The 25,101-nt window shown below is 40.7% G+C and overlaps 1 protein-coding gene across 1 annotated transcript in view; it reads left to right on the plus strand.

The window, feature by feature from the left end:
• nxn (nucleoredoxin) overlaps nt 1-25,101 on the plus strand; it is a 68,816-nt gene that overhangs the window by 30,617 nt on the left and 13,098 nt on the right. Inside the window, exon 2 of the mRNA XM_032590484.1 lies at nt 22,574-22,691. Within this exon, the coding sequence (XP_032446375.1) occupies nt 22,574-22,691 (118 nt within the window). The remainder of the gene's footprint in view (nt 1-22,573; nt 22,692-25,101) is intronic.

Genomic DNA, 25,101 nt, shown 5'->3' on the forward strand with positions numbered 1-25,101 from the left:
ACTTGCAGGCGACCATTATTTTCAGGAAATATGCGGTACAATTATGCATCAGCGTGAAAATAAAAAAAGGATTCGTTTTTTTGCTCCTTTTTGCATAAATTCTTGTGACCACAGAATCACAAAGAAGCGGATTGGCCAGCTAACGAAAATAAATGTCACCCCTGGATTGGTTGCTTTATGAACGCTAGCCAACAGTTTCGCTTGGCAATGCACAAATTGCTTGTGAAACTTGATATTTCAGCTTCACAAGCTGCATTTTTACATTATTTGATTTTTAGAATATGAATCTGTAAATACTGAATTATTTGGTCCTGATGCCAAAAAAGCATAAACTGTTTTTTCCCCCATCTTCTCTTTGACAAATGGGGAAAAAAGGGAATATTTTTATGAAACATCTACTAATGAACATCTTTGGATATTTCACGACCTTCTCTAAAATCAAACATTTATACTAAATTCAAAAATAAGGTAAATACACAACATCCCCTTCTTTAAATTCTAATCCTACAGGGTTACCTTTAACTTTTTTGTCGAACCTCCATGAACAGAGGCTCTGCTCTGGGGAGGGAAATATTCTCTCTGATATTTCTAGACACCTACTCTGTTGGGGCGTTAGCAGACATAATACATTTGACGCAGACGTTATTTTTGGACTTGTTCTTTTTCTTCCGTGGTGATGTCTCGGCTCTCTAAAGAGAAAAAGCTTACTCTGTCTAGACATGCTCTTTAACAAATACCCGTGTTTCTGACAAATCACACCGGAGAGCAGAATCGGCTTCGCAGTCCTATTTTCCACCACATAACAAAACAGGACCTACACAAGAATATATCATCCAGCCCTCCTCACTTTCCATTTCCTCTGTGTGTTTGGGGTGGGGGTGAGGGGCATTTAAATGTGGTGTGACTGCCTATTGTGCTGCCCATCATCTTTTCACACCCCCTCCTCATTCCCTGCCTCTCCAGTCTACTCAGTGCATGCCATTAGCCTTGATTTGGGGAGAAAAGGGAGGCATGGAGGGCTGGAGAGGTGAGGAGAGAGCTGACGGCAAAACACCGGCCTGATTTCTATCTCTGCGAGCTCAGGCGGCGGCGGTGGCAGACTCCTGTTCTCCTGCAGCCAGCAGGGAAAAGGATGAAGGCTGTAATGTGGCAGCACAGACCCGATGCGCGTCATAATCCTCTCCCTATCTGCACAGCTTTGGGGCTTTTCAGACAGAATACCTGCCACTTTTCATTCCGTTACTCCACACGCCCACACGGCCACAGCCACGCTGTCTCATTATTTCCCAGAGTGCCTTGATTCCGTTCGAGTCGATAAGCCGTCCCGGTGATGAGGCCTAAGCAGATGAGGGGCCCGGGGGGAGCCGTATCGCTGCAGTCACCTGTGAACGAGACTGCCATAGCAATGTATGTAGGACAGGTGGAAATGTAGTAGTTACTCTCAGTACCACAGTTTGCAGAGGTTGGTAATGACTTTTTCTTTGTCAAACTTTGTTAATGTGTGCATTCTCTAATCGAAAATCGACTTTGTGTGTTTGTGTGTGTATGGTTTGTGGCAGAAAAAATGTAAAGAGCACGCACTGCTTACTAAAGCAATAGTCATGTATTAACCAAAAGTGAAGAGGCAAGCAAGATTTCATAACATTTGCCTGGACTCGGTTTGCATTCAGAGTAAACATTTATTTTCTCAGTTACGACAAGATGCTTTTTTTTTTTTTTTTTTCTTACAACTAGTTTAAAAAAAAATTTTCACAGCAGGAAATCCATAAAAAAAAGTTTATGAAGGAGTGGGAAGGTCTGTTGAAATCTTTCATGTTTTCTTGGATTTAGTTACGTATCTAATCGTGTTTTCACTCCTGGATGTCTGGTAGATTTGGTTCGATTGAGCACACCAGCATTTTCGTCTGGTGAGCTTCTCTTTCACACCCCCACTGTGTCAAACAAACTAAATCCTTGGAAAAAACGTATTCCCCTCCTTGCCTGTGGCACTGCGCCGAGAACCACCGAAGGAAACGACAAAAACCTCTGAGAAAAGGCGCTGTGCGCAACTTCCTCCTTCATGAAATGTAAACAAAACACATGGATTCGAACAGCACCAGAGTCCACTTCACCCAAACCGAGACTTAGGTTTTCAGGCGGACCAGAGTTTACTTTTTTTTAAATTTTTAGTCTGCATCAGAGTTTGACTACATATTCACACCTCTGCAAACCAACCGGACTTTCTAGGCAAGCGGACCAGAGTTCCAATAAACTCTATGACTCACCTGCATTTTCCCCACTAACTCTTTATTTCTCAGTATTCTAAGCTTTCCACCACTTTCCCCCGAGCCTTCTGATGTTTGGCACACAAATTCTGTCATAGGGGACAATAAAAGTCCGTTGAAGTGGCCAAATGTATGATTGGAGGCAGAGTTTTAACATTGTGACTGCGCAAATCTTAAATTCTATCGGTTGTTTTCAATAACAGTTGCAAGTTTTGATGTTACTATGGGTTTAGATTTTTGCAATTACTAAAAGGTGCAAGACTCTGGCAGGAAAGAAACGAGGAACACCATTCCCAATCGTACGGCAAGGCGTGCAGCAGGGGTGGCCGAGTCCGGTCCCAGGACTTTCATTTCATTTCTTCTGGTTTTAGCTTGACCAGAGAGCCACCATCCTGAAACGTTTACATTCATCTCATCTCCTACATACCTGAATCAAACGAATAGCTAGTTACCAGGCATCTTCAGAGCTGCACAACGCACTGAGGATTCAGGTGTATTGGAGGGAAGACGCAGCTAAACGTTGCAGGTGTCGTAGCTCTACAGGTCCGGACTCGGTCACCCCGGCTGTACAGAAGCATCCCTGCAGAATACAGATTTGAGGGAGTTGGAATTGAGGTGGTGGAAAGTAACCGAGCAAAGATCCTGTGGGACTTCCAGATAGACGAAGAGAAAACGGTCGTGGCCAATCAACCGGACATTTTGATTGTTGATGAGCAGCAGAAAGAGAAACACGAGAAAGTGGAGACAGATCGAGAACTCTGAAGAGTCATAGAAAATTCAAAAAGTTAAGTGTTAAAGGTTTATCTAGAAATTTTAGATAGTTTTTTGTCTTAAACTATTAAACACATTGTATAAAATTGGCTTTAGCAACTTATTTGCTAGATGTCATCAAGCTGGTTGGCTAAAATTGTCTCACTAATGAGGCGAAGACTAACGAATAAAGTTTTATTTTGGGGTAAAAAGCCATAAGTTAGATTTTTTTTCTTTTTGTAACCACATCGTTTCCTTTTCGCCTCGGCACCCAGTCTACATACACACTGGTACCTTGTACAGCCTCAAAGGTTGCTTTGACTGCTCTATTCTACATTCAGACCCTAACCTACTGTAACAAATGATTCAGGAGCGGCACGGGTAGTTAGCAGCAGACAGGCTGAGTGGGTCAAGGTCTCCAGTGAGACGCTTGTAGTAATTTTGATGGAGCGATGGGCCTCGGTACAGCAGCACCTTTTGTGTCTGTTTGACAGTAAAGGCACTTTGGACTTCAAGTTTCTCCAGACACATTAGCTTGACCTCACTCATTTTTCCCCTTTGAGTTTGATTTTTGCCGTTACTTCCAGGACACATATTGGTCTGTGTTTGCCTACTAAGGACTACTGTAAAAAAAATAAAATAAAATAGTGATAATAATAATTGAGAGAATAAAAAGGTGGACTTATTGCTGATTAAGCTTCTTTTCATGTCTTAAACCTCCTTTTCTTTTGACTTCAGCCGATCATTTCTTCTGGTTTTTCCATTAATTTTGGCCATTGGTTGTGGTCTTCCATGAGTCATATTGATGCAAGTGTTCAGTTCAGCGTTGGCCTTTTACTGAACTTCACTAATAGCACAACCCTTTTTCAGTCCAAATATCTTGGGACTGTGGGGGGAAAAAAAAAAAAAAGATTTCTTCCTGGACATTTTCTTTTTTCAGAACTTGTTTTGTTAAAAAATAATGCTTCAAGGTTTTCTCATCACATTACTTTCTTTTATTTTTTCTTGACCTTTTGTAGAGTTCAGAAAAATTGGAAGCAGTTTTTTTTGTTGTTGTTTTTTTTACCTTCATATTTTTCTTTTTTTATTAATGAGACTTTCAAAAGCTGCCTCATCGCTGACAGCATTTTATTCTAAATACAAGCACATCTGGGAAGTTGTTTGAAAAAGTCTTAAATCTCAGTTTGTTTCTGCTATATAACCGCTAAGGGAAGCCCAAGTGCTAAACGACTCCAGTCTTTGAAGTGTCGGACTCCGTCCTTCTGAGACTATTAATGTCGCATAAAATATTGGGTCTAAATGTGCAGAACTCAAACAGAAGTCCTACCCTTACAGTCTGCTTTAATGGTGTGATGCACTCAAACAAAAATGCCCTAAAAGATTCGATTGATGTCGACTACAAAGAAATCCGTGGCAGAAAACGACTCTGCTCGTATCAAAGAGCTGAACGGATCATTGGAAGCAAAAGCTGCACAGTGTTCTTTTTTGTCATCCAACTTTCCGACTTCTGGCGAGCTTCAAAAGGGTTTTTTTGCGTTCTCACAAATGTTTGACTTGATTTGTAAATCATTGTAAGGCCCCTTGAAGCAAAAGATCTGCTTTGCTGTGTTGTGTGCAACACTAAATGTGAACTGAAGTGCACCGTACTGAGCCTTTCTTATCCAAATCTTCCCAGTCAAATCACTCAAGTCTTTTCAAAACTCTAGACATCTAGGCGTTTGTTCCTTGTGCCTCTGGAGTTCATGTTTTGGAATGAAATATGATGCTATTAGTTCATCCACTGCTTATTTAGCTCCTAAAGTTATTATTTGTATAAAACACCGCTAATGGTAATATGTACCTTTTATCGATAATGGACATGGACTGGTAAGAGATTCTCACAGAATAACCTTGAATAAAAATACTCTGGATTCACGCAAAATATGTAGAAATTTTCTAAGATCTTAATGCTTTTATTTAAGTTTTTTTTTTTTTAAATTGTTGTTCGACGCATACATTTAAAACAATTTAACACGTCAAAAGATTGTAATTTAATCTGAAAAATGTGTTTATTTTTATACAAAGTGCTAAGAAAAAAATGTTAAACTCCTTGTAAACTTAATTGTAGGTTTCAAGAGCTTAGTGGACACAAAATGTGACCCTTTCTTTGCTGTTATTCTGTGCACATAGAGTTGACCCTAACCCCTAACCCTGAACCATTTGTGGAAGAGTTGCAATGACTGGTGAAAATTGAAGGGCAAGGCAAATATTTGTGAATGAGGAGTGAATTTGGATTTGGGCCTGTCCCAATGATCAATAAATCAATTAATCGCATGATAAATTAAAACAAACTAAATCATTTTCACTTGCATTATTTATCGTTTTCCTCGTTTTCTACCAAAAACTGGATGATAGAAGTCTTCAGTCTAGCCCTTATTTTGAAGGAGACTTTTGTTTACAGAGACTTCATGGTTCATTTTATTTTTTGTTTTGTTTATCTATAGTGGATATTTAAAATATCTTCCAGTTCCAGTGTTAAATGTTAATCAGATTTTAAAGTTTATTGATCTGTAAGAATGTATTGGTCTCAACACAACAATATTATCGTTTATCGCAATAACTTCTAGGACAATTTATCATGCAGAAAAATGTGTAGTGGTCACAGGCCTAATTGTGTTAATAGTTGAGATTGTAACACTGTAACTTCCTGGAGGAACTGGCTCCATATTGCCCAGTTTTGTTCATCGTCTTCCTCTAAATGTTGTTTTAAGCTCCTGTTTCCGATGAGATCAGATGGAGATCATGAAACTTTCACAAATGGTTTTTGTTGCTGATATACCGAGATAAATACTTTGTAGTTAAACCACGTCCACGCACTGTCATCTTCCACAAAGATCCGTAGTTCAACATGACCCAATGTCCGGGTTCAGCGTTGACTCTCGTTTTGGTTGTGGCTCAAACACCAACTCAGGCTTAGCACTGAAACGTCTGTGGTGGCCTCCATATTGTATCCAGGTGATGAGTTGCATCATATCCCCCACTTTATGCTAAACCTGAGCAGTGTTTGAAGTGAGACGCGTCGCTGATGCAACGTGCTGCAGCCAATACAATTGCTGAGGGGTACATGAGTTCACCTTTCAGCCCTTTGCTGCATCAACCTAAACCAGGCTCATAATTCTCTCACCTTTTGTTTCCGTCTGCAAGGTAGGTTTCACTTTCGCATATAGATAAGGTATATTAACTATCATTGTCTTTATGGGGGTTTTTTTTGACAAATGTGCACAAGTAACGAAGAGCTGTTTGACTGATTGGAACGGTTGTGACTGGTCCTTTTATGTTCTTGCCCATAAAAGCTCTAGAATGGCTGAAATAAGATATGAGAGGAGTCTGCTGGAAGCCGGGGCTTGGTGAGGTCCCCTGACCTCTGCCTGCATCAATGGGTGGCCTCAGATCTGTGCTGTCAGGCCTGTGGAGCCGAAATAAAAACGCATCAGAGCGGGCTCTTTTCTCTCATCCTGAGACTGTCTTGATGCAGTCAGATCTCTATGTACAGAAATACCCAATTCTCTTCTATACTCAGCTTCTATAGTATTTGTATGGATAAGAAGGTAATTCCCACTCAAAGTAGTGAAGTGTAAAAAAAACCCCAAAAAACTAACGGTTGGAAATTGGGCTGTTTTTTTTATTTTTATTTTTTTTATGGAAGCACTTAAATTCCATTAAAATAAAATTAATTTAATGGAAGTTAAGTACATCATATGTTTTCAAAGTTAGCAAAAGCGTCAACATTGAAAACGGCTGGAATTTAGCTATGCTAATTTTTTAGCATAGCTAAATTCAAGACAAACCTTAAATTTATCTTGACGAGCGTATTTAGGGGAAGCTACGTGGACTAAATGTTTTCATAGATGGCGAAAGCTTTGAAAGAAAAATTAGCTCCACTGTTAGCACATTAGCGTAAATTTGCCACCACCAGCACATTTCTTTTTTTAGCTGCTAAAAAAACCAAGAAAATCAGGATATGTTTTCTCGCAGAGGTTTAGTTTGAAAGCGTAGATGGTGGTGTCAGGCCGGATCAGGAGCCGTGTGGAAGTGAGGCGTGAACGGCTGACATCGAGGTCATGCTGTTCCAGCTGAGCTATTAAAGGCTTGAACTCTGAACCAGAGCAGTGCCCTGTCAGTCAGCCCCTCCACCAGAGTGACATGACCCTGAAAATTGACTCTCATGTCTCTGGGCTTCTGTGTCTGCATGTCTGTTTTACCACCCTTTGATCTTCTCAGCTGTTTTACTGACTCTCACTGTTGCAGGTTTCTTTAAAAAAAATAAAAAAAATAATCGTCATAGTATAGTTCTTTGCTATATCTCTACAAAGCGGCACAAACAATTTCAGACGCTGGATGTCTTTCATCGGCTCAACAGTCCAAGCAAAGCATCGCAGAATTGTGAAGTGGAAGGAAAGTTATGCATGGTTTACAAAAACATTTCTTTTAAAAAATGAAGTTTTAAATGGATTTCTATTGAACTCCTTTTGGTCGATACTTCGGTGGAACCACATTTTACAGCTGCAGGTGTTTTCGGGTGCGTCTCTGAACTTTGTGCTTCTACAAATGGACATCTCTGGCCATTCTTCTATCACACTCTGTTGTAGATGGATGTTTTTGGTTGCTGTTCCAGTTTCTGTTGTTGCATCCAACACGTTTTCTTCCAGTCTATTTAATTCTGTCCATCTTATCAACTCTAACACCAAGTTTCATGAGGATGGTTTAATGTGCAGTATTTAAGCTCTTTTACACCGGGATAGCCTTGGGGGCTCAATTGGATTTGGTAGTCAGTCGTTTATTTAGCCGGCCTCAGTTTTTTTGCCAAATACTTTTGAAAGAAACAGTGATGCAAAGCCGATCTTATGCAGGTTTGACGTTTTCTATTTTTACCGTAGTGCTCAAACTAGCCAGTCCACTATGAACAACAGATACAGTGGTTCCTTTTATATTTATGAGGTGACTGCACCTATTCTGGAAAAAAAGCTGGAGAAAGCACTGAACCATGACCTCCTTTAGTTATACTCTTACACAAATGCCTCCTTTCTTTTGTTCATTGGATAGTTCGTTCTGATTTCCGGTTTAAAATGAAGCTCACCAAGGTTCCTTCAGAAGCGAACAGAGTCCCAGGTTTTTTCGAATGAGCGCAGAGTTTACTTGTCTGTAAATTTCAGCCTATTTCATTAATACATTCTCAGACTTAATTGGAAATAAGCGTGTCAGTGATCATTCCTCGTTGCGTGAAGAGTTTCTTCTTCGTCTTCTTCTGTCCGATAGTTTTGAAGCTTCTTAAACCAATGTCTGCCCAACTTATTAGAGTTGCTTTCGACCCAAAATTACTGGAACATTGACCAACATATTCAATTTGTATTGACCATTTTGGTGATGACACTCGACAAAATGTAATGTTTGTTATTGGTTTCTCAATTGGTGACTGCATGATGTTTTTATTTGTGTATTTTCATGATGTAAGGCACTTTGAACTGTCTTGCTGCTGAAATGTACAATACAGATCATTCAAATCCCAGTAAAACACATTGAAATTCCAAACTATTAAGTGACAAACTGTGAAAAAGTAAAACGGTGTGAATAAGTTTTTTCTACAAGGCACCATACGCTCTTCTTTGCTCCTCATGTAGTGTTGGACTCAGCAGTCCTTGCACAGGGTTACACACTAATCTTGTGTGAACAGTGGCACAATAAACCACTGTTGCATATTTGGTTTTGGGTTTTACCACAGCAGAAAACGTTTGTTCTGACAGCAGAGAGCTCTTGTAAGTTGGATCCGGTCCTCATTGTGAAACCACAGAATAAATTCATGTAGCAACATTGTTGGTCATGTTGTGTTTGGGATTTAGCAGGAAATGACAAGATTAACACCCGGCGCTTCGGGTAGAAATGATACAAAAGTCATTTCACTGTACGGCAGCTGTTACCGAGAGGCTCCCGTCTCACTTCTCCTTCTTCTACCTTTCGCTGTAAAATCTGCTGGGCCGTCTCCAGACTGCTTCAGATTCGAGCACGGACACGTCTTCGAATGCGCCACCACAAACATTAGCCTACCTTTGTTTTGTCTGATTACTGTTTATGGTAATTTAACTGTGGCGTAGGCCAGGTGGTCTTTGGGATTTCACGTGTGCTCTGTAGGATTTCACAGTTAATTTACGCCCAGCCGGTGTTTTTGTTTTTCTCTTTCTGTAGGAGGTGTGGCTTTCTGTTCCAATGGTTGAAAACTAACAGAGAGGAAACTTTTGCATCACAACCTTAAACCAAAAATGGATTCAAGGGGTTCTAAAAAAACGGAGGTTGATCAGAAAGACCCAACAACTCAGTACATTTTGTAAAGAATATCTTGGTATTGGATTGAAGTTAATAGATTGGCCCTCTTGGTTGACCTTGAGGCAAGGAAATTTGGAGTTGTATGTCTTTTAATATGTACTTTTTTTGCTTTCTTTTAGTTTTCGTTTCCAGAAGAAAGCTCCAAATTGGGTAAATTTGTGTCCCAGTTGAGCTGAAAGTGGTATGTAATGAAACGCAAGAACTGGATGTTTTAAAGTCAACTCTTCCAAGAAAACCCTGGTTTGGCCTTGAAATATGAATTTTTACTGGGTTTTATCATTTCTCCAGAGTAAAGTTGGATGATTTGAGGCTTGGGAAATTTAACTACAGGGAACAATTGGATTTGTAATTTTGCGCTAAGTGTGGTAATGTCAGACCTTCCAGACTTAAGCTTACATTTGGTTATGTAAAAGATAAAAATGTTAGATTTTTTTAAAAGTGTTTTTTTGTTTTTGCATAAAAACATTCAAAAAAGATTCACTTCACTGATTTAGTCCTTTAATTTCCTCTTATATCAGAGTTTAAACGTGGTCTGGTTTTCTATGTCAAACAAGAAAATACATTTTCCTGAACGGGTCATACATTTTAGAAATACCTAGAGGCGCCACTGCATCGTACTGTATCTTTTGAAATGGAGAATTGGTTGGACTCTTGTATGTTTTCAGTGCAGTAGTGACCCTCCTTCACTGAACTGAACCATCTTGAGGTTTTCCACACACCTGAAGGAAATCCTCTCCCCCTCTGCTTACCTCCGGGTTGTCCCGTTGGATCTCTCAGTAAACGCTGGAGGAATCTCTAAGGAGAGAACGGCGTCTCTGTTCCCTCCGTTGTTCTGACCTTATTTTGAGGTTCAGCAGGAGTATCAGAAGTGGCTCTGAGCTCCACATCAGACCCCTCTTTTTTTTACTTTTCAAGTGAGGTGTAGCCTCGGGTCGTCTGGCAGAGATCTCTGCTGTCAAGAAAAGAGGACCGGGTGTGTTCGGTTGGAGCTCCTGAGGTCTGAAGTCGGTGTCTTTTTGAAGTGTTTCTCAGAGCAGATTGGTTCTTTTTACGCATCATGTTTTTTTTGTTGTTGTTTTTTCATGCTGGTTTAAGCCAACCCGCCTCATCTGACAACAACTTTCTGTTTTCTTATCAATAATACAAACTTAAATGGTAGAGATGTACCGATCTGATACTAATATCTGTATGGGTCCCGATATGGGGGATGAGGGGAATCTGCATCGGGTATCAGTGATGGTATACACAATTCATAAGGTGGATCTATTCATTCTAATTCTATGCTTTGTGCTCTGAGCGACGTCAGGCTTTATTATTTATTTGACATTATATTTCTAATTCCTAGTTGCACTTTCTGATACAGATCTCTTAGATTTAGAATCAAAAGTTTAAAAAAGTGGATCGGTGCATCCCTATTAAACAGACTTCCTTCTCCTCAGCCACTTGTTCCAGCTCCTCCGGGGGAATCCCAAGGCGTTCCCAGGTCACCTGGGAAACATAGTCCCTCCAGCGTGTCCTGGGTCTTCCCCGGGGCCTCCTCCCGGTGGGTCGTACCCGGAACACCTCACCAGGGAGGCGTCCAGGAGGCATCCTGACCAGCTGCCCGAGCCTCAACTGGCTCCTCTCCATGTGAAGGAGCAGCGGCTCTACTGAGTCCCTCCCGGATGTCTGAGCTTCTCTCCCTATCTCTAAGGGAGAGCCCAGCCACCCTACGGAGAAAACTTAATAGATGAGGGTGGGAACGTAGATCGACCAGTAAATCAAGAGCTTTGCTCTTGCATGATATCAGTAACATATTTTTTAAGGAATACCTGGAATATGAAGTGATGAAAACTTTTCATAACAAAGATATTGCAAAAAGATGACTTCACTGGGTCAAGAAGGACCCACTTATGCATCAGAGGGTTAAGGGATTCTTGATGTCCAAGCCAATTTGTGCAATTCAGTACATGGATTAAACCAGTTTGAGAGCCAGGCCAATAAGATGGAACTTTTTTTTTTTTTAAGAGTCAATCTTGTCACTGCTGCAGTGAAACGTACGGTGGGGAGGAGGAACAACCAACAGGCTGAAGCATGCTGGCAGCAAGGAAGGGAGGCCGGGTGGGAGGGGAAGCTGGGAGAGATGCAAGGGAGGTCCAGATGCAGAGCCGGGCTGTAAAAATGCATAGAGCCCGTCTGCAGCTGGAGCCAAACAGATGTGACTTTTAGTGAGCGTTTGACTGGAAAAGGAAACTGGTTAATGGGTGGATGTAAAGTGTCTCCGTGTGTGAGCAGAAACTGCATGACTGAATATCACTCGTCGTAATGAGCAGCTTTTAGCTTTAGCTTAGCGCCGTTGATCTTGAAGCTGGTCCTTCTTTCTTTATTTACATTTTTTTTTTATTTTGCATCGACAATAAACAATTCATAAGACTATAAATAATGGAGTATGTGGACCAAATCCGGCTTTCGGAGCTCAGATAGGGTGCGTGTGTGTGTGCGTGGGGGCGTGCGTGCGTGACTCCGTCCACAGGCATGTTGTCTGCTGCTTCACGAGGTAAAGTGGATGCAGTGTGTCACTGAGATTTATTAGGTTTCTACCCGATAGTGTTGGGCACAATGGAGTTAAAAATAACCTTCCACTTTATTAGACGTGCCCTAAAAAGCCAAACTAGAGGGGCTGAAGTTAAGTTTCTTTCTCTTGGAGATTCTCCTCCTGAAACTCCAGCTGAAAATAGACAAGTACAGACAAGTTTTTTATACATTTACACTTTCTTTTTTTAATTAGGTGCCTTCCTAATTATGTCTTCCTTATACCTTCAAAACTGCTATTTGTTCTTCATGGCATCAATTCAACAAGGTGTTAGAAACTCTGTTGAGATCTAGTAACCATGGAGACCATTAAAGTACAATAAACTCAAACAGAAAAATTACCAAGACTTTATTATGGTTCTATATATATATATATATATATATATATATATATATATATATATATATAATTTTCAGTCAGTGTCATTAAGAGCCACAGTAGAAAAACCAAAGAGCCACCCGAGGGTCCGGAGCCGCACGTTGCAGACCCCTGAGTTACAAAATTCTTGGTTTATGCTAAAGGATCCTTTTGATGCTTAGTTTGAACTTTAGGAAGTCATCTTGATCATGATGATGAAATTGAATGACCCATGTCTAAGGCATCAATAAAGTGCCAGAAAATAATCCTATAAATAGTTCAAAAATAGAGTAAAAATAAATATTCAAGGTCAGTCTTGAGTTGGCTAGTTTAACCAGGAAGAGATTTAAAATCTCTTTTAAAAGGATGACCTGGGCAAGACAGAAGCATCGGTTTGAATCCCCGTCTAGCGACTTGCTCCTCATAAACCATTGTAATGCTTCATATGGTCTCCATTTCAATCTGCTGACAAATTGGCTTAAATTTTTAACTGCGTTCGCCGTAGCTCAGCCAAATCTGCTGCCTCACGGTTCATTAGCTGGAATATAAAACCTACGGGATCCGGAGCGCTCGTAATTTATGCCGAACACGCTGATAATGTGTCTGAAATGCTTCCTTCAAATTTCCATAAATATTAATGTGTTGTTGTGATGGGATCGGGGATTGGGCTCCGGCTGACTCTGGCTGACTTTCCAGGGATGTGGAGGGAGGCAGAGCAGGAGGGAGGAGCGGTGGGTGCTTAAATGCAGGGGCAAACAGAGGTCACAACAGGGATGCTGTCGAAATCACCAAACACCTCCCCCACTCCACACACACACACACACACACACGCCAACATACATCTCCTCCCCAGCCATCAGCACTTCAGGAAATCGGGGAACCAGAGACACAGTAATGACTGGATCTGATTCACAGCTGCACAGGGCCTGTTAGCAGAGTGTAGCTAATTTAACTGCAAGCATTAAAAAGAAAACACATGCAAACTGACTGGTTTCCTGTTTTAAAGTCTGTTTTTTTTTTTTTTTTTGGTTTGTCATTAATGTGGAATGGTTACTGAGCTGATAAAATATATATATATATTTTTTTCAATTGAAGGCAGAAATTTCATTCATTTCCGATGCTTGGATTAACTTTCCTAAAATGTCTTTGTTTTGATTCTTTTGGCACAAACAAAAGAATCAGTGTTATGCATCTTACAGTCTCCTGGCGTCGTTTTATAGCACAATAAAATGTTACAAAATGACAACTAAAAAGTGTTGTTTTTAAAACAACTATTTTTAGTTCTAAAAATATTTTATATATCAACTATGACTTAAAAGAAATTTGACTTTGTAACTTGAAATTGGGCCTCTGTATCTTTATGAATCTCTCTGAAACTCCTCCTTCAGGAAGTCATCATAACATGGCTCCTCTGTTAATCCTTTAACAACATTTTTACCACTATTTCACTGAGAAGTAGCTCTTAAAATGAGCTCAGCTGATGTGGATTTCCACCAGGCGTTTGCCAATTACCGCTAGCTAGTCTGAAGGAGCTGATTGGTGGAGGGCTGCTCTCTCTGGAAACTGCGGGGCTAAAGCTAGCTTCCCACACTGGAACATGCCGTGCCTGCTCAGGGTAGTTGGATGAGCAGTTTTCCTGGAACAGTAAGTTGTTTCTCCACCGTCAACAGATTGAGCAGCACATACACATGCCTGATTGATGCCGCTAGGCCCCTCCTCCTGGCTCTGATTAGTTGTTTCTGACCAAGCAGTGCATTTCTGCAGGCAGCAGGCTAATGTTTTTTTTTTTTTTTTTTTTTTTACAAATTATCTGCCTCATGTCACAACATGACAGTTTTAGCAACTATGTAAAAATAACATTGTTTATAAAAGGTAAAAACTTCAGCTCTAAAACTTTTTGAGATGTAGAAAACGAATTAGTTTTTTTTTCTCTTTCATACTAGTCACTCTTTCACTCTTTGCAGTTTCTTGGTTCAATCCTCCTTCCCCTCTTAAATAAGCTATGCAAAGTATTTCTCTTGGCTGCAGAATCTGAATTCCGTACGCGTTTGATTACTGTGGACGGAGCATGTGCAGTCATATTACCTTTTGGCACATGATACGCAAAAGATAAACATAAAAAAAAAATTTAAAAATGCACCTCTCCTTCCAAGTCATGAGCTGTGAGACTCGAATGCCCATTACAGAGGGGTCACTCTGAGGTAACTGGCTGAGCGGGGCCAGGGTCAGACCAGCTCTATATCATCTATATCTGTGTGTCTGTCAGAGCCTGCAGGCCCTGACCTGATGAAGTGTAAGGTGATAGCAGAGTGTAAGACCAACTTGGAAATCAGGATTCAGTGTTTATGCAGCGGGCTTTAAACACTGCGCCAGGAGGTGAATCATTATGCAGACCCAGCTTAATGACTGACCAGCAGAGATCAGAGATTAAAGCTGGACGGATTCCTGACTGGTGCTAGAGAAGATAAAGCAGAATCAGGGCGGGACATTCTGAAAATTGTGTTGCATGACGGAGTAAAAATCCTCCATCATGCCAAAATATTCACTTTGAAATTCTCTCAGGACACAGCCTGACATGTTTTTGTTTTGTTTGCTGTTTTTTTTTTTTTTTTATCGAGATTTTATGTGATGGTCCAACGCAAAGAGTGGTGTAATTAGGGAAAGACAAAGATGCATGTATTTTGTAATATGAACCTCCCCAACAGCATGATGCTGCCACCACCCTGCTTCTGTGTGTGGATGGGGTTTCTAAAGAGATGTCCAGTGTTGGTTGTAGCCCTACAAAATACTAACAATTATGTTAGTAATGGATCATTTGATCAATTATTCTGACGAGTAATCGATTAATCTGATTTTTGTTTTTGTTTTTTAATGTCCCGATTTAAAAAAATAGGGAAAAAAAGCTTCAAGTTAAGCTAGAAACAGAAGTGTATGAGAAAATGTTAGTAAAAGAAACTGTTCGGTCCCCTTTCTTAAATAAGAAAACACTTTATTTCTTAAAATGGAATAGGACTCAGACATCACTTTTAGTCTCAAGGTTGAAGTAAGAAAATAACTTTTTTTTAAAGTGCAACAACATCTGAGAAATAAAACGTTTCACATTAGCTTTTAAAAATTCAAATGCTTCCACCACCCTGCTTCTGCGTGCGAATGGGGTTTTTAAAGTGATGTCCAGAGTTAGCTGTAGCCCTACAAAATACTAACACTTAGTTTAGTAATCGATTATTCCGACGATTAATCGAATAAAGAAACCATTTTTAAAAAAATCTAATTTCTTTTAAAAGAAATGCAAATAAGCAAGTCTGTTCCTTTTTTTTTTTTTAAATAAGAAAATTCATTTACTGGACCCTCGATCATTTGTAGGAAAGAAAGCATATGCAGCTAAAAATATCTTCTTTTTTTTAAAATAACTGATTAATAATCATATAGCGAAAAAATTTTTAATTGGAGATACAGAATTTTAACCAGGTGAAGTTAAACCGATCACTTGGGGATTGGGTAGAACATATTTACAGACAAAAGTATTTTTTTTTTTTATTATCTTAAATGCATAATGTGCACATTTTTGTACAGTTTTTGCTTAATCACTACTCCGAGTATGTTGTTCTTTCAGCAAATGGCCTTTTTTTGAGTCTGTACACTCCAGGTAACAATTACTCGATTACTAAATTAGCTGATGATTGTTTCAGCATTAGATTCATTGTGATTAATCCGATGAATCGTTTCAGCCCTAGTGTTCTGCACACACGCTGCCCACTTCAGTGTTGCTGTCGTCTGTCCAGACCACCAGCTTGCTGCTACATTTAAACAGCCCCTGTTTTGTTTTTTTTTAAACAATGGTTTCTTTCTCTTCTCTCTTCCTTAAATCCATTTTTTTTAAGTCTTTGCATTGTCTTCCTTCTACTTCACAATGAAGCACAATTAAGCCCAATGTTCTTTTGATTTCTCACATAACTATATATTTATTTGCGGTTCTACTGTGCTAAAATGGGGAAGGTTTGGGGGGTGTAGGAGGAGGAAATACATTTGAGGCATTACAAAAAACAATCTCAGTATAACTAGATGTCTAACAGCTGAGCCCCTTCTTTGTACCTCTGAGTAACACGGAGCGGGTTTATCTCAGAAGTAGCTGAGCAGTGGGTTAAACAGCATAACAGGCATCTGAAAAATGGATCACATGGGAAACGGATGCCTGGAATCACATGATGATCACACTTGATTCCTACCAGACGGGCGTTTTTTTTTCTTTTCTTCTTCTTCTTTCATTTTGCTCTCCTTGCAAAGCAAATGCTGTTCAAATTAACGCATTCTTGTGGCCGATAAGTCACTGATGTCAGTTTATGATGGATTAAAGTAAAAAAACCAAAAAAAAAAACATTTTCCCACTTTTATGTGGACACGGTGTGTTTGTGTAACAGGTTTACATCTTGTTCTCGTCTAGAAACCGGAGGATTCCAGGAGAGCTAAAGGACTTTTAGTGTATTACGGGGTCAGTGGGGGGGGAGGCTGAAAAAAAAAAAAAAAACACCACTAGGAGGGAAGTATGCACCCCCTGCTAATCTGACCTTTGACCTGGCAGAATGTCACCCTCAGGGCCAAACTCACTTCTGTTTAGGGACAATGCTGTGGATTCTTATTGAGCCGTGGCTTTTTGCTCCTTTACAACCCCCCTCCCCCACCCCTCTGCATTTTCTTTTTTTTTTTTTTTACGTTCCCTCCATCGCCACATAAAAACTTGTCACGACGCAGGAGGTGGGGGCCTTTGTAGCTCCTTACAAGACTGAATTGGGGAAACATTCACCCTCTTTGCAAACTCTCTCATTCATTCTTTTATTTATTTTTTTTTTTTTTCTGCTTGGTTAGCCCTCTGACATTCTGGCACCTGTTTCCAGCACAAACCCATGTATTTATCTCTGAATTATTAACTAAGAGCCCACAAAGTGTCTGCCACTCGGTGACATGTCCTGACTTCATGGAGGGGAAGAGGTGAGGGAGGGAGGTGTGTGTGTGGGTGGGGGTGGGGGGGCTGGTTTCCTTGGCAACAAGGGGGCTCCTTTATTACTTAGCCGGTGTCTCCCATCTGTGTTCTGCAGGAGCGAAATATTACAGGATTATTAAATGCATGATTGATGTCGCATTTGGTGCTGGGGATGGACAGACGGTGCGAATCCTGCAGTTTTCACCTTGTGCATTTTTCCCCAAGCTGGCTGGGGCAGGACAGGGTTTGTAATGATGACATTAGTGGTTTGCTGAGGATTTCCTTCTTTTTTTTTTTTTTTTTTACGTCTTATGAACAAAGCCGTGAGTTTGATGAGGAAAAATCCCAAGGATTAGGAAGTAGTAGCTCACAAACTGAAAAGTCGCCTGCGATGTAGCAATCAGATATTTTGAGGGAAACTTCTGATCGCCAGAATCTGTAAACCTTTGACTTGTCAGTTCCAAATTTAGTAAAGTTCAGGTTCTTTCAAAGAACGTTTTAAAGAATATACAGTACAGACCAAAAGTTTGGACACACCTTCTAATTCAATGGGTTTTCTTTATTTTCATGACTATTTATAAGGCAAAAAATCCCACTTATTAACCTGACAGGGCACCTATGAAGTGAAAACCATTTCAGGTGACGACCTCTTGAAGCTCATCAAGAAAATGCAGAGTGTGTGCAAAGCAGTAATCACAGCAAAAGGTTGCTACTTTGAAGAAACTAGAATATAAGGGGTATTTTCAGTTGTTTTACACTTTTTTGTTTAGTGCATATTTCCACATGTGTTATTCATAGTTTTGATGCCTTCAGTGTGAATCTACAATGTCAATAGTCATGAAAATAAAGGAAACTCATTGAATTAAAAAGGTGTGTCCAAACTTTTGGTCTGTACTGTATATACAGTACAGACCAAAAACTGTGGTGTCGGAGCATGGTGTCGGGTTTGCGGTTTTGAAAATCGTCCAACAATTTTACAATCTTGCCGTGTGAACCAGGCACTGGAGGCTTCTCACTTCTTTTGTTTCTCCTCTCACTTCGTCCTTAAACACGTCAGTGTTGCTGGAAATTGCGAAGTTTTGCTTTCCCTCAGTAACAACATCCACACTTGAAGAGTGTTGTCATTGCAACCTACTAATGCTTTTGAATTGCATTTTTGTGTTTCTGATCGGCAGATCGCCACCAATCATAGCCATTCGAGCGCAGAACCCGTCAGGTTCCTACAACCTACGGGTTCGATGGAAACGATGTTGAGGTGGAGTTCAAAGTTCAGAGATAGTCGTCACCACGTGCTCACAGGAGGATGGGTCGTCGGCTGTCACGGGCTTTTAGATGTGTACAGCAGGGAGGACTCTCGAACGAGCCAAAGCGACAGTCGGGTCAGACGAGGCGGCTCGGTGTGAACCGGAGCGCAGCTGAGAGGTGGGAGGGTAAGGGGCTTCCTTTTGTAGCCATGAAGAGCAGCAGCAGCGTTTTGAAGTGGATACAGGCGCTTACTGAGAGCCTCGGGAGCAGAACGAGCGGAGGCGGGGGCGCAGCCTGGAGGAATGTAATCCGAAGCTAGCGGCAGGGGCCTGGCCAAGAAGGGAGTAACAACAGCAAAGACGGTTGTTTCTCATCTGTCTGCAAGCTGACAAATGATAAAACGACTCAACGTTTCAGAGTTCAAACCAAGTGTTGACGCCACCAATGCATCCGCTTGAGTTTCACTGCATTTTCTAAGGAAGCCGTAGCACAGGGCACGGCTTTATTACTCGAGGATCCATCAGAGAGGCGCACAGTCTCTGCCCTCTTTTGCTCTACTGTAAATCTTTACGGTCAGAGATCACGATACGCCTGCAGGCACTTCCAATGAAAAAGTCTCTGAAAAGACAAGTGCTTTTGTTGAACATGTCAAAGGGGGGGAGGGGATGGCCAGTCCCAACAGATAACTTTCCAGGCAGCCTATCAGTGGCTCACTTGATTAGTGCATTGAAGTTTGATTTATAAGATCTGCAACTGTGTTTAGTCTCCCATGAATCAACATCCTTATTGTATTCTTCACGATTTCCTGAGCATTGTTGGAGTTTCTAAACACTAATGACTTCCTAACCCGTCTAATGTTCTTTCTGTTTTCTTTTCCCTAAGGAGTCTAGAGGGTTATCAGCAATGTTCCTCATTTATAATGCTCAAAGATGAAAAGGACTTATCTGGTATGTGCTACCACGGTAGGATAGCTCTCATGTCCTGGGTTATAAAGGCTTTTGCTCTCCTTTGTAGTGACACTGTTGTTGCGAAGCGGCAATGGAAGCATCTGGCAGACGCCTCGGGCCGCGGCGGTTCAGTGAAAGTAGATCTGTGAGGAGAGGGAGCTCCATCATGGGTCGAGTTGGGGAGGGGGGGAGAAATCTTCCACTTTGTTTTCCTCAACAAAGTGACAACCACTCTGGACCCACCGGTTACAGAACACGTTTGGTCTTTTTTTATTGCTGGGCATACTTGAGCCATTCCAGATCAAGGACCGAGCCGAAGCTTGAAGGAGGTGGGTCTGTTTTAAAGTCTGTGGCCACGGAGCGTTGAGGGTTCACCGCCGGAGCTAACCTACTTTTTAAAAGTGGAGAAGCGTCAGGCACGAAAACTAGTGCCTGACACTAGTGCCTGCAAAGATGCGTGAAACCGACGTGCAACATTTAAATGCGGATACGCTGGGAATTCACACCCCGGCAGGCGGTTAGTGGTCCCGTCAAGGGAACCTCTGAAGAGAATCACCATGATCTTTGATTATCGAGGATTGTAAACCTCAGTATCTCCACGTTCAGCGGCCCCACAGCGGGTATACGATGTTGTTCTCAGCCGAGCGTGATCCCATTAGCGCTATGGGCATCGAGTGGAGAGCGACTCTAATGCTCGCACCTCTTGGAGAGTATGGATCTTGAGTATGGATTAGGAATTCCCTGGAGTTGCAACTGTCTGTGACCTCTTTGCCAAGGGTTATTGGCGTAGTTAAACCAGAGTGTTGTTATGTACTCAAGCCTGGTGCTCATCAGTCATTTCTGCAGTTTCATAAGAAAAATCAGAAATACATTATTTATTTATTTTTTATTCTGGACTAATTGACTTCATGTGTTTTCTGACCGCTGGCCTTGCCAGGACAGTCTTTTGTTTTGGTTTTGCAATAATTGGTTATTTTGAAATATGTTAGAACCATATTTCTAAGTTTATGTTTTGAAATGCAATTTTCAGCCTCCTTGAGAGAACACAATGTTTCCCCAGCCACTTCTGTTATGCTAACTTTGTTGGCGGTTCACATAATTGACCTGTTTGTTTTGAGGATTTCGGTTCTTTGGACGTGAAATCGGGAAGTCATTTTAATTAGCGGCTAATTTAGCCGCGTGTTTTTATAGTTATTCCAGACAATTTGCCTGCTCAAGATTGTGCCCTTTTTTGCATAGTAAGCTGAATAATAAAGGAATCATAACAACATAGATTGTATTGCATTTTATTTAGAAAAATGTTGATTCCCTTAAGATATGTTAGCTTAGCTTTGATTAGCATAAAATTGAGACGCAAGAAAATCACTGCAGTGTTTATATTTGGGAGGTGGAGGAGATTTCAAATATTTAAGTGTGCTGTCTGTAATCTTCTCATAGTTTAAGTTTTATATATTTGATGGTTTTAGATTTCTTTGCAGCTTTTTACTGTTTACATTTAACTATTGTGCTTGCTAACTATTCAAAGCACTACATTATCAATAAAATGATAGACCCAAATTTAGCAACTTTTTCTGAAGTTATTGCCATTATGTAATTATTACTATGCCATAACTCGCGTATCGTTCTTATCTTAATTTTGTCAAAAAGCAGCACATGCATTCCCTCTCTCCAGCAGTGTGTTACTTTCCTTCCTTATATTCAGTTCACTTCTCTCATGACTCTGTAGTACCCCAGCTGTCAATTCTTATCTTAAATCTTCTCTGCGGCGCGTACAGGAGCAGAAACACGTTTATGACACAAATGTTCTTAACGCCTCTTCATTAACGCCGAAGCAGTTCATCAAAAAAGGACTGAGGGCAGGTTTGACAGCATGATTTATGGAATTTTCTTCACTTTTTTATGTCTAGTAATCCATGCCCTTTTAAAGTTACCGTCTGTGCTAAATCACTTTTGAGATTCCTGAACACTCATTATGTGGAAGAGGAAGAGGTTTAGGACTGCTGTACCAGACTTGTACTTTGAGCTGTATTACATATTTATATTACAGAAAGCAAACAGGGAAACTAACAAAATGGGAAACGTATATTCCATTTTGTCTTATTTCCAGACCTGGAATATGCTAAAGGACAAAGGGGTGATTGACAGCGCTAAGACCCACCCCCTGGCTCTGATTGGCTGTGTCTAGATGGCACTGGGAGAAGACTAACAGCTTGATTTCTTTTTTCACAGAATACCAGTCTCATACCATACGACATGACAGTTTCAATAAATGTAAACTTTTCACTTTTTCATAAAAGTAAAAGTCACATATTGCATCTTTAACTAGGTTATTTTAAAAGACATTCAAAAAGGGTGAAACTAATGTAAACCATTTCTTCTGTTTACATTTTTAAATCACGTGACTTAAATCCACAAGAAGCGTCGGCCTCTTGAAGTCGCCGCTTCAAGAGACATTTTGCTGTTTTGTTGTTGTTTTTTTTTATTCCCAGTCTGAGTCTCTTGTCTGCGATGTGGAAAGTGAGCCTCTGAAAAGGTTTACCTCCTCTGTGATGCCGAGGTCTGCACCGATCCCTGAACCCGTGTGGATAGTTCACGCTCATATTTCTGTCTCTAGAGCGTCCTTACTGGCTTTACGAGGCCCTCTCGGCGTCATCGTGCCATATAGAAGGCATTACCGAACGCCCGCAGATGTTTTTTCAAGACGCACGAATCCCTCTAAGCTACGTTTGTGCGTCGAGCTGTCTTCGCGTTATGGCAGGGATGCCATGAGCCCCGTCCGACTGACCCGTCCTTTCTTTCCCACCCTCTGTTATTAGCTCGCCCTCGGGGCTGCTTTTCTTCTCCCTCGGCCCCGTCCTCCTCCTTTAAACAACAGAGAGCATGGTTGTTCTCTAAAATACTTGTCGTATTCTGGTGACATTTGTTTATACTCTGGTACTTCTGGTGAACACCCACCGAGACAGGAGGTGTAATTTTAGCCCGGGTAAATTGTTTCCCATCTACCACTAAAATAAACCCAAGTCTGCTCCCTGGAGGTGTTTTCCGTCCACTTACTTTAAGCTCTCTTCTTATCTCCCTCCCACCCCCTCACCTTTCTCCACAGATGAAACTATGGAACAAGTACAAAGTAACCAGCATCCCTTCGCTGGTGTTCGTGGATGCAGCGACAGGAAAGGTGGTGTGTCGAAACGGTCTGCTGGTGGTGAGAGACGACCCTAAAGGTGAGAAGAATGACCTGCACACGCACTGTGTTGTGACAGACATCTTCACACTTTTTTTTTTATCTTCTTGACTTGAAGCTCTGACCTTATTTCACTTCTCTGAATTGTTTTGGAGATTGTGGTTAATTTTAACCATTAAGCCCTTCAGGAAACCACTGTTTATAAGGCCAACCAAACGCATAACGGGGTAAAAAGGACAGTAGAACATATAAATTTTCCATGTCATGGTTTTATTACCCTGAAATCTCGGTGGGAAGCATTAGTCATTCACTCTGGCTTGTGGGTAACACCCAGCATTTCTGTGGCTGCGTAGGAGACAATCTGGTGTTACAGTATGTCATTACACAAAAACTGTTATTGTATGCAGAGGGAATTACTGTTATGTTAAAAAAAAAAACACAACCAAATAAATCGTTCAAAATGGACAATTTATGGCGATTATACTTAAGAGTTTATATACGCAATGTAGTTGTAATGCGTAATCCAGTTTCACCTCCGAAATTGTAACTGTATTCACCGTGTCAATGTCAGAAACAGTTGAGTTAAGTATGTTTGTAGCAAACATTTCCTTTCTGGATTAATAATTTCTGCTCTTTTTGGCCCAAAATAGTAATAAAGTGTGTTGAAGCACAAAGTCTGAATGTTTAAGTGAGGTTATGATGTCAGAAAATGATTTCAAGAATGAATGTTGGTTCAAAAATCTTACCTGGAATACAAAGACAAATTTATTACAATGCAGCCAAAGTAGGCTCAGATCCCTGAGGATTAAGAGAAGCTACTGTCTCACAAATGGCAAACATGGCGCCGTTCATCAACACTAAAACTTGCTTCTACGCCTGAACGCCAGATGTGTGTCTCCCAGCACAGTCGGCACGACAGACTCTCCAGTCGGCGACCACTGAAAGGACGGAAAATCATTCTGGAAAATATGATGGAAGTTGTGTTGCAGCTCTGGGGTGACATAAGACTTTAAAATTCATTTTCTGGGATTTTTTTGTCTCGTTTTCTAATAACCTTCGGTATGGCTTTTATGGCACATGGAACATTTTTTTTTTTTTTACTAATTTCCTGAAAATGCCAGGAATAAAACCAACTGTAAGGAAAGTGAATAAGAATTAGAGTTCCCACCATTTAAACAGGCTTAGCAATTAAATTACATTCAAATTCAGTTCAAAAATACTTTATTGATCCCAAAGGGAAATTAAGTGTTGTTGTAACTCTTGTCAACTCATTTTCCCTTAGAAGTAGTCAAATATTGAAGTACAATTATTCAAAAATAATAAACTTTTAGCTTGTAAGTGCAAAATAGATATGGACAAAATGTAATAATGTCAATATTACGTGCATGCATGCTAATAGTGCTGTAATAACAACACAAGTAAAAACCCTGTACTTGTATAAGCTCTAGAGTTATAACTTTTCCTCCTTGTATGAGTTGATGCAACTATAATTTTAGTTCTATAATTCTGTGATTCTTACAGTGTGACCATTTCACAGCGACTTGTCTGGAAAAACCTGTAATCCATGCACTTTGAAGTAAAGTTGGATAATTGAGGCTGCATTTATTTCGTCCTCTGCGGCTGAAGAAATCAAAAATCTTCCAAAGCCCCTCATCTCTGTCTCATGTGGGGGTTCAGGGGGAAGAAAACATGTTGTTGGTGATGGCAGGAAAACGGAAAAGATGAGGGAACAAGAGTATCTCGGGATTTTTATTAAACCCTCCTCAGAGAAAAGATGGATCTCTGCAAATGAGGATTTGTCAGTGAGTGAAATCTTTGACTTTTTTTGACTTTTCTGTCATTTCATCGATTTAATCAGGTGTGACAAATCGATTCCTCTCCTGCGGTCCTATGTTTTGGTGTTTGGATTGGAAAAGGGCAGTAAAACCGTTTTTTTTTTTTTTCTGCACACTGAAACTGGGAGGGGTGTGTGAGAAAGGACCCTCAGCAATGTTCCCTCTGCCTTTCACTCTCTGTGAAAAGGCCAGACTTGAGTGGCTGCAGATTGGCCTGCAGCGTAAAGATGGAGTGCACGTTTACAATCAGGACAACAATGAAGGGGAACGCCAGTGCAGCGCAGACGTGTCCTTCCTGCCTAATGAAGCACTAGACAACCGCGCTCACATAAAGAGGCTATTATGATCAGCCATACAGGGTTTTATTTATTATTACCCCTCACACCCCCACCTTTTTTTTTTCTTTTCTTTTTTTTTTTTATTCGGCTGTACCAAATACATCTCCAGAGCAGGAGCAGGACAATGAGAGCATGCTGAAAAGGAAATGGAAAAGTGTCAAAAAGAGCTGGAGGGCAGAATTACAGGCAGCAATGATTTGCTTGAGAGGCTTGGCTTTTCATGTTCATTAAAACCGTTTTTTATATGCGTGTGTGTGTTTCGAAAAGTAGATATCAC

The sequence above is a fragment of the Xiphophorus hellerii genome, chromosome 18, assembly GCF_003331165.1.
Source record: "Xiphophorus hellerii strain 12219 chromosome 18, Xiphophorus_hellerii-4.1, whole genome shotgun sequence".
In the NCBI taxonomy this organism is placed as follows: Eukaryota; Metazoa; Chordata; class Actinopteri; order Cyprinodontiformes; family Poeciliidae; genus Xiphophorus; species Xiphophorus hellerii.